Here is a 10500-nt window from a genome sequence, read left to right as displayed (position 1 = left end):
TCGAGTGCGAGTTGTAGTTGATATTTAACCATATTACACGAGACATAAACCAACACATCAAAAGTAGTCTTTCTTTCTGGTCTATTCCTCTTCCTACAGGTTTGCTTTCAAAAACCCCTGAAAAACTAGGTCTTCCGGTGAGAGCAGAAGCTCATCAAGGGGACCCTCTATCTCCACTAATTCCTTGAGTCAACCATTTCCAGAGTAAATTTATTTTTAGGAACAGGTTTTTCCCGTGAAAAGTATCATACTTCCCTTGAAGCTCTGTTTTGATTAGCTTTCACAACAGTGGGTGTGCTGAATCTCCCAAGGGAGGCATTCTATAAATAAATCTACTAACTCGGGAAACGGTTTACTCTTTCGCAAAGTGTGGGAGGTAGAGGTTCCCCTTGATGGGATCCTGGGTAAGAAGAATGGTTAAATAAAAAGCAAGACCTTGGGACAAATGGTGATCATGGGGTAGATTTTAATACAAACCTACAATGATCGACAAAGTAGTTGAGACACTGTACTGTAAATCCACAATAATTATTATGAAAAACATATCTCATCCTTGCATTTTCCACTTCAACACTCCCCCCTTCCCCATTCAATGTTGTTTTGAAACTGCAATATAAATACTTGGTAATTACAAAAAATAACAACATTGTTAGGGGGGCTTAGATGGAAAGATTAAGGGGGATGGGGAAATTTTTCCACCGTTCCTAAAAACGGCTTAGTGTCTCAACCACTTTGTCGCTTATTGTAGCTTTCAACATAGTAATAATGACGCTTTATATGTAAGTGAAAATTTGTTTTCAGGGGAGAGAATTTTGACATTTAACTTGCTTTAAAAAAGGAGGCAAACCTGAGCAACACTTCATGTGCAGTGAAAAAAGGTCATGCTCTCAGCACATTTAGGAAAAGCACTATTACAGTAAAAACCGCTGCAAGCTATGTGGTATTGGTAATTCATGGACTCTTTTGAGACCTTTTGTTCCTAGAACTCCTCTAAGTGTCCAACAGCACAGATGCAAAAGCCTGGATGGTTTCTCTAAAGGAAAGAAAATTTGGAAAAAAAAAAGCAGTTGAAATATGGCCATTAATTCTTCAATTCTGAGCCCTTCTTTATTTCCAAACAGAAGCAAGCAAGTGTCAGATTATAAGAAAAGAATGTTATTTGTCAGACTGGGAAAAAGTTTTGGTAGTTGGTTACCAAGCCAAGTGTGTGGTTGTGACCAAGCAAACTATGGTCAAGGCAAGACTGTTTATTCTAATGTAAGTGTCTCTACTGAATGGATCAACGTTAATCTTTAAAAAGTACCTTTAAACCCATTGACTCCCAGGGGTTCCCCATTGACGAGTAAAATCGTCTGCCGTTAGACAGAGTAAAATACTAAGTCTGGCCGGTTTGGATGCCAATGGGTTAACCCAATGACTCCTGGGGGGTGAAACTTGACAGATTTGAATCTAACGCCAGACGATTTTAATCATCAACTGAGGGTGTACTAGGACACCTAAGGGGTCAATGAGTTAAGTCAAAGGCAAAGTTGCACATGTTAGCCGCCTGGCCTCGGTTGTTTAAAAGGTGCATAACACTATCCACTGGATAAACAATAGCAAAACCAATTGAGTTATCCAGAGGATAGTGATTTATCCAGTGGATAGCGCTATCCACCCTTTGAACAACTGGGGCCAGGACTCTTAAACTTGAGTTTCAAGTAGCACAAAGCAAATAAGAATATTGCTACTCTCCCTTGGATAGAATGCTAGTTCATAGCAGGGTTACCCCCAGTCACTGGCACCCAATTATACACCTGGATAAAGAGAGACAGCATAGAGCAAAGTTTCTCGTCTGAGGATACAACACAGAGAGTACAACTGTAAGGCTTTGAAACAGCAACCCTGGGGTTGGGAGTCCGGTGCCTTAACCAAAGCACCACTGTGCCTCCACATGTCCCCTTCTGTACCTCTTTTAATCTATCAGGATGAACTACTGAACATGTGTGTTCCCCAGACACCTCCACTGAATGGATTTGTCTTGATGTTCCTGATTTCAACCAATAATTTAACCCATCAATGTGACACACCATTAGGAGCAAAGAGAATTGAAAACAAACCTTCTTGTTCAAGCAGCATTTTTTCACACTCTGGGTGCTTCCTAGCCCTGTCCCGTGCTGTCAGGCCACATTTATCTTTGATGAACACATTTGCTCCATACTTTAATAAGAGCTTTATATTCTGTGATTTACCATCTTGAGAACAGAAATGTAATGATGTTGCATGATTCCAACTTTTTGAAGATATGTTGACATCAGCTCCCATTTGTACAAGCACCTAAGTAAAATAGTTAATCAGAGGATTGTGTTTTAGTAAATGGTCATCAAACCCTGCTTCCTTGAAAATATATACTAAGAAATTAGGCATTGCTGAAACAGTTAAAGGAAGTACCTTGACAGATTTGTGACCATCTGGGGCATTTATGCAAGCATGATGTAATGGCGTACATCCACTTTGATCCATGGCATCTAACTCACACTCTGTGTTTGCCTTACAAAAGGAAAGGTAGGGTTAAGACCATTTAGGTTATATAGGATATGTTAGGTAAGATATGTTTGGCGAGGTCTACCTTCCTGATCACTCTTTTAAAAAACTATTGATCTACCGCTTTAAGTTCTCTAAATTTCCTGTCAATCTTTGACCAGAGTACTGGTCCTAAGTATCTGACCGAATGCTTAACTTAACCCGTGGTGTTAACTCTTGGAATTGTGCTTATTTATATTCCAAATTGCACTCAAAATCATGTGATTACCTGTAAATAATCATTGGTAAATGTCCTTTCACCTAAACAAAATATCACTCTAAATTTAGATTTCAAAGGGAAGATAGTAAACGTTTATCAGGAACAAGAATGAGCCACAAAAATGGAATGTTACCCCTGAACTTGCGAGCTACCCAGTATAGTTTCCCCAACTACAGCTATATATATCCAATCAGTGGTTTCCTTTTAGGTCAAAGGTCACTGATTTCTCAATATCAAGCTCTTTCATTAAACACTACAGCAAAGATGTATTTTGATGTCACCCATTGTTACTTAATCCCAGCCAGAGTATGATTCAGATTGGCTATGAAAGCAAAGGGTTCTTTGCTCTTTGCTTTCAGTGGTTAGCACATTTGAATGTTTTAAAACACATCTCCTTTCGATATTCTAATATACTTTCAAGGCTTTTGCACTATTCTTTGTTTTCACCCATGTGACAAGGCGGTCATGTTGGTGGGCATTACAATACAACTTCTTTTCGCAGAATTTGCATAATAATAAAGTTTAGCTCCCAGCGGAGAGAATGGTTATTGTTCTTGCCAACCAACCTGGCTAACATGACGTCATATGCAGACCGGCAATACAAAAAATCTGCCCCGTTCTCTGACTTACCAAGAGTTCCACACAAGTTTCACGCACTTCAGAACAAGCTATATGGAGTGGATTTTGTCCCCGACCATTCCTTACATTAACACAACCACCAGCTTCGATAAGTATCTTAAGACAGTCAGCTCTTCCCTCGCGAGCTGCAATAACCAAAGGAGTTTCGGGAAACTTTGTGTTAAGATTTGCACCGGCTAATACCAATCTCTGGACACAGTTCTTATGTCCAGCGTAAGTCGCCACCCACAGGGGCGACAAAGCATTCTGCACAACGCCAATTCCATCAACAGATGCTCCTGATTCCAGCAGCAATCTTACACATTCCTCGTGTCCTTCTTTCGCTGCGAGAAACAAAGCTGTTACGGCCGAACTGTTTGCGCAGTCGACGTTGACCTCTTTCTCCGCGAGAAGAGCACATAATTTTTCAACTCTACCGTTCTCTGCGGCATATAGAAGTTGAGCTTCTTTTGGTCTCTGCTCAATCGTCTCTTCCACATCATTAACGTTTCCCATTAAATTGTCATTTGTTCTCTTCTCTAAACTGACTAGAAAGTCGCCATGTTTGTTTATGTATGACTGAACAGGCCCATGGGAAAATGACGATGAGGACAAAATCGCGGGGAAAGAAAATACCACTGTCCCTACCCCAATCAGTGGCAAATCCACAAAATGACTCGACTTTAAGACGAAGATATATTGCTCTGTCTCCTTAAAATGACAACCAAATGGGAAAATCTACGATAAGAGAGACATCCTACCAAGAATGTGATGTGAGAAAGCATTGGTTGAACGTCCATTGAAGAAAGTTGGATTTGTGCCCAAAGTTCAAAGATGGCGGCCATGGGAACTGAGCTAAACAAATGTTTCTATAGCAACTAGTCCGATTTCAGACAAGAAAACGAGAAGGTCAACGAAGCTGCAGAGTTTACCGAAATTTAGCAGGAGTGTCAGTCTTTTTGCAGCCAATGGGATTAATGAGCCTCGAAAAGCGATCTAAAAGCTCTGAAGGAAACGCCAAGTTGATTATCAAAGCACGGAAAACGCTTTAAATTTGTAAATAATTGCAAGAAAACAAATCGCCCAAACATGGAGTTCAGTGACGTTCGTTTCGAGTTTATTTCAGAGTACACTTTAAAGTCAATGAAATTGAAAGCAGATAAATGGGCAAAATTACAAGGGAACGACGAATACAGGCAAATGGTTTTGGACTTCTTCGAGAAACAAGAGTACAATATTCTCATCATCTACCAGAATACAGCCGGGCAACTTCAGCCATCATTTGATTTCCCCGCGTCGATAAAGGCAAAGGCCGTGTATTTTTCTAAGAGGGAAAAAGGCATGAATGTTGGAAAAGACAATTTCAAAACAGCTCTTACATATGGAGATTTATCTTATTCACCACTGGAGCAGTTGTCGGCCCTTGTCGACGAGGTTTGTTTTGCAGGCTATAAGAAATTTAATTTGTAAACTAATTATCGGCATAATTGTTGTTTCGCAATGTCGCGGGGAATTGAACCTTACGTCAAACCTTCCTCGGTATAGAATTGGCATCTTCTCTATTGAAGTTAACATCGAAGGAAGTAATAGGATAATTTAATTGTCGTTCGTGACAGAGGTCTTAAAATGAAACCTTTTTCCAGCAACAGCAAAACTCCAGAGGGATTGGGCTTTTTCGTTTGGGGTTTTTGTGCAAACATGCATTTAATTAAGGGAGATCTTGCATTTGCAGAAATTGTTGCCCACCGACTAAATTTGTCATTGCCGGTGATCGATATTGACAATATTATGGGGAATTCAATACATATTATAGTTGTTATGTGTGTATTTAATTGCAGACTGAGGGAAGAGAACATCTATTGTTTCATAGTTTTGATGTTTTTAGTTTCATAGCATTAACTCCAATTCTTTTCCCTTGACATCAAAGCTCATGCGCTATGAGTAACAAGTCGCAGACCATCTTGCTTGCATGCAACACAACACACCAGATTAGGTCATCACCACAAAAACTCTTATAATCAGCCTTGCAATTCTTGATGGATCATACAAAATAAAAATTGGATGGCATTTTTGTGACTTCTGGAATAATCAATGTCAAGGTGGAAGGCTATGCAGGGGCTTCATTAGAAGCTGGTTACCGGTGGTATACTGCCATCTATGTTATTTGCCTCTCATCACTGGCTACTCTGCCTAATGATTTTCACTCAGACTCTTATAAAAGACCAGAGTGACCAACACTTGTTTTGACTAGCCCTGAGGCATCTGCTTCAAAACGTAATATAAAATATTAAACCCCTGCTATGCTGATTCCTTGAATTAACTACAGGATCATAACCAATGAAAACACAGATTTATAATAATAACTCCAAAGCTCCTGGTGATCATCACCTCCTTTCACCTGGACATGCAGAGTACGGTCTGCTTCGATGGGGCCACCTCCAATGCCTTCCCAGTCAGCAGTGCAGTAAAGCAGGGCTGTGTCCTTGCTCCAAACCGGTTCAGGATTTTCTTCTCGATGCTGCTCAAGTATGCCTTTGTAGACTGTACAGAAGGTGTCTACATGCGGACGAGGTCAGACAGCAAACTCTTGCCAGACTCCATGCCAAAACCAAAGCTTACGCAGTGCTCATACGATGCTGCTTTAACATCCCACAGCAAGGAGGGCCTCCAACATCTCGTAGACAAGCTGTCCCACACCTGCAAGGAGTTTGGGCTAATGATCAGCCTCAGGAAGACCAACATCCTGGCACAAGGTGCTGTGTCCCCCGCAGTCATCACCATCGACAACATGGAGCTGGAGGTTGTGGACACCTTCACCTACTTGGGCTCCACCGTGTCAAGCGCCACTTCGCTTGATGCTGAGATCAGCTTCAGGATCGCCAAAGCAGCTGCTGTCATGGCCAAACTCAACAAGCAAGTGTGGGGCAATGACCTGTTGAGCAAAAGGACCAAGATGTGCATCTACCAAGCTTGTGTCCTGTCAACTCTCCTTTATGGCAGCGAGTCGTGGATGACCTATGCCAGACAAGAGCAGCAACTCAACGGCTTCCACCTCTGCTGCCTTCAGCGCCTGCTGCACATCATGTGGCAGGACAGAGTCACCAACATCGAGGTCCTGGAGCGCACTGGCGAGCATGCCATCACTGCTCATTCAGTGATGCCTTCAATGGCTCGGCCATGCACATTTGCATGGAACCTGACCGCCTGCCAAGAGAAATCCTTTATGGAGAACTGCGGGAGGGCGTCCGTCGCGTGGGTCGACTGCTGCTGCGCTACAAGGACGTCGTCTAGCAAGACTTGCAATCTGCACTAATCAACACCAGTACATGGGAGGACATCGCCAAACACCGAGATACCTGGCGGTAAAGTGTCAAAGCGGGGGTTTCAAAGGCAGAAGCGAACGCTAGAGTCCAGGCTACATGCAAGAGAGCGGCGAGGAAAGAACGCACAGCCTCTGCATGCAATTCCACAAGGCATGTCTGCGCCACCTGCAACAGAGACTGCCACTCCAGGATCGGGCTACACAGTCCTACAAGATCCTGCCCAAATCCCCGGCGCTAACCATCGCCTCTTTGAGACGAGGATACCACTACTATAATAATAATAACTGTAACAGTGGAACTGGGAAAATGGTGAACACCTAAAATATTTCAGGAATGCTTATTGTTTTTAAGCCAATCATGTTTGAGGACTTCACACACGAAAACTGCAAACTGAATATTAAACCATTATTAGTCGTAGGTGATACATTCACGACTGTGCCACATGTTGAAAGTAACAACTATAAGTTTGCTTTGGCGCACCAGTGATCGCTGAAAGGGCAAATATGTGCACTGTTCCGTTTCTTTCTGAGTAGTCTCTGAGCTTAATCAACCAGAATTTGATGAAATTAAATTAATGAATGAGTTGCCAGAAATCGGATCCATGCTTTATACATGTGTGCAAAGGGTTCTGGGATCGCCAGGGGGCAAACATTGCAAGTGCGACGTCCAAAAAAACGATTTTGGAGAGAGATTAATGCTTTTTTTCGACTCAGTTTTATCAGAAATTGATTTGGGCAATGTTGATACATGGCAAGTGTAAGTTTTTGTTTGAATAACTGTGAAATATGAGATAAAATTTTCTGATTAACTTCCTTGCTTGCTTAAGGTTTATAATTTATGAAATCAAAATATTACAAAATTAGGAATAAATCTAGAGGAAATATCTCAATAAAGCCTGTTGTCTTAAAGTGTGTAAATTGGGCTAGCTTTTGGCCTATTTCTAAACTCAGCAATTCAAAAAATATTGGAAATATACCTAGTGGCCATCATTGTGCTGTGTGCATGGGGTTATAACAACGATCAAAGGTTAACCCAGAGAAGCAAAAGATTCTTCCTCATGTCGGAATATTAAGATTTTAGTTGCCCAGGAATAAAAGTTCAATGATGTTTTATGATGGGCTAGAACTATTAATCGTTACCAATTCAACTGGTTTCGATGAGTACAAAGGTCTGTTCAAATAATTTTGTACAAGGTTGCAGAACCTCTGAATGTCCTACACCAACGTTGTACATAAGAGAGTATGATTGTGGGAGTACTAAAACCTCAAAGACCTGCTCCAAAGATTAGATCTACGGAGAACTAGTATGTGAAGATGACGCTTTTATATTGGTCGAAGTCATGACAAGGAAAGGGCATTAGACAAGATTGCTTTAATAGATCCAGTGACTTTAATACTTGTTGATCAATGATGGTATTTTGCAGAAGAAAGGGTTTGTTTACATGTATTAAACAGCTGAGGCATATCAGATATGAATTCCCAGTGTTATCTATTATATAAATCTATCGAAACAGAGACTGCTGTATTCTGTGGAAGAGGAGCATTAAAACAGCTACCTCGAGGCAGAAGGAGACTGAAATGGCTGGCTTGAGCAGAATCATTTTGTGATTGGACTCTCACAGAGTTTGTAGAAAATAGTAGTGGCTCAAAAACTGTTGGATTTTTCTCAATCAAACAAGAACTTAATCTATGGATTTCCTCATGTTTCTCATCACTCATTTCATCCCTCCAAAGAGCAATAGCTCTGTAAAAACAATTTTCATCTACTCTCACTGACAATGACTTCTCTCCTTTGAGGAGGTAAATTTCCAGAAGCCATAATTTGTTTATGTAGATCGTAACTAATAAGAAAACAGCCTAGACACACATAAATACATTTAAAAAGGCTTTAAATATTGTGTTATTTCCTCCAGATTTGTACCTAATTTTCCTTACGCGAGCAAGGCTAATCCGAGTAAATTTCATCTGGTATTCACAGTTATTCAAACAAAAACTTACACTGGTCAAGTATCAAAATTGCGTAATTTGATTTCTGATAAAACTGTGTCGAAAAAAGCATTGATCTCTCTCCAAAATGGTTTTTTGGATGTCAAAATAAGTTTCCGCGAGTGGATTATGGATGCATGATTGGACAGAAATAACATTCCTGTCATATTTCAGGTAATCACGGTTTTCCCAGTCACACTGTAAGTTGCTGTGTCATGCCAGCTAGTGTAGCTCCATCTTGTCCAAAGTGGTAAATGTATGGCTAGTTGGTGATAGACAGTTGCCCAAAGGAAAATGCTGGTTCACAGTGGACTTAAGCTCTGGTGAACAGGGGTAATATAGCTGGATGGTGAACATCTGGAAATAACCTAGTGTGCTGTTAAGACCTTAGGAAGTCATCCTGTCTCTTCCTAAGGCTGGCATTAAGTGTTTATCTTGCCACCTTCCCCACTCGGGAATGGAACCCTTTATGAGATTTTTCCTATGATCTCAAGTTGACTTGAGCGGTGTACTCTGGGTACCCCAGTTTTCCATCCTCTGCAGCTCCAAGCTCATTATGTCTCACTGTGGTGCTGTGCTCCCGGATCATACATAAAAACTGTCAGAGGTGCCTTGTATTCTTCCACCCTATTATCTTGTTGAGCAACCTCCTTGGTGTTATTTAGTCCTGGAGACTGCAAAAAAGAGTGTTGAGCACGGCCACTATTGTTTGTCTTTTTGTAATAAATAATACGAATGATGATGGTGATATCATTAATAATAACATCAATAATGATAATATAACATAGTTGATAATAATAATAATAATAATAATAATAATAATAATAATAATAATAATAATAATAAACAATTATTTGCCGAAGGCGAGGTGAATATTGGTGAATAAAAATCCAGACAAAGTTGAGGGTTTGATTCACCAATATTCACCGAGCCTCAAGTGAATAATACAAGTGTAGTTGTTTAGCATAATTTCATCTATTATTTGGGAAAATAGGCATTTTCTTTAAAGCAATTATTAAGTTCTTCGTCTATATAGCTGTCACCTTGACAAAACGGCTTGCGGCCATTTTGAAAAAAACCCATGGATGATTATCGCATAATAATCGCATCAAGTGCAACCAATCAGCACAGAGAATTTTCAATAATCACCAGCTAGTTATTATAATTGTTACTATTATTATCATTGCAAATTACGTGCTGACTGCCCAAACTATCTGTTAATTTGCATAATTACGTTGACATGTACACCTTTAAAACTATGTGCAATCTTTCTTAGATCCTAGTGCCTTTGTTGTCAAATTCTCATAACCATGAGCAATGGCCAGCAGTTGTTTCTCAAGATGTACAACGCCATGTTCACAAACTTAAGAGTGATGTCTTTGTCATTGCTGGTCAAGTTAAAGGAAAGACATTATTACCACTCCCTGTGGGATCAGAGCAGGTCTCTGATGCTGTGGAAGCTGAAGAAAAGTGAGTGATAATTCAAACAAAATTGATATCTTCCATCTATACTCATCAGATTTTGAGGAGTTTAAATGGGCATTACTCACAAATACACTGGTTGAGGAAGTTAACGTAACATTCCTTTCAGGGACCCCCTTCCACTACCCAACCCCCTTGATATCAATATACTTAGGGAATATTAAATATTTGCTGATGGGCTATGTCTCAGTCACCATATAGAGCAGTTTTCAAATGACTGTTGAAAGTAATTAATATGCGATTGCAAATTTTTGCTGCACTAATAGTGATCAGTTGGTTTTAATAAAAATCTTGTGGCATTTTGTCAATC

At 40.3% G+C, this 10500-nt stretch overlaps 2 protein-coding genes across 2 annotated transcripts in view; one reads left to right on the top strand and one right to left on the bottom strand.

The window, feature by feature from the left end:
* Window positions 1–790: 790 nt before the first annotated feature.
* On the bottom strand, window positions 791–3991 carry LOC138060477 (ankyrin repeat and SOCS box protein 13-like). The gene is made up of 4 exons (XM_068906270.1): window positions 3413–3991; window positions 2431–2529; window positions 2100–2316; window positions 791–1033 (listed from the first exon to the last, which is right to left on the bottom strand). Exons 1-4 carry the CDS (start codon window positions 3914–3916, stop codon window positions 912–914), a joined length of 942 nt encoding a protein of 313 aa, XP_068762371.1. The 5' UTR covers window positions 3917–3991; the 3' UTR covers window positions 791–911.
* Window positions 3992–4304: 313 nt separating this feature from the next.
* LOC138059180 (dynein beta chain, ciliary-like) overlaps window positions 4305–10500 on the top strand; it is a 65746-nt gene continuing 59550 nt past the window's right edge. Inside the window, exons 1-2 of the mRNA XM_068904723.1 lie at window positions 4305–4834; window positions 9985–10178. Of these exons, the coding sequence (XP_068760824.1) occupies window positions 4490–4834; window positions 9985–10178 (539 nt within the window). The 5' untranslated portion in view covers window positions 4305–4489. The remainder of the gene's footprint in view (window positions 4835–9984; window positions 10179–10500) is intronic.

The sequence above is a fragment of the Montipora capricornis genome, chromosome 8 (genome assembly GCF_036669925.1).
Source record: "Montipora capricornis isolate CH-2021 chromosome 8, ASM3666992v2, whole genome shotgun sequence".
Lineage (NCBI taxonomy): Eukaryota > Metazoa > Cnidaria > Anthozoa > Scleractinia > Acroporidae > Montipora > Montipora capricornis.
Note: the sequence above shows the minus strand (reverse complement) of the source record. Positions and strands in the feature narration are given on the sequence as shown.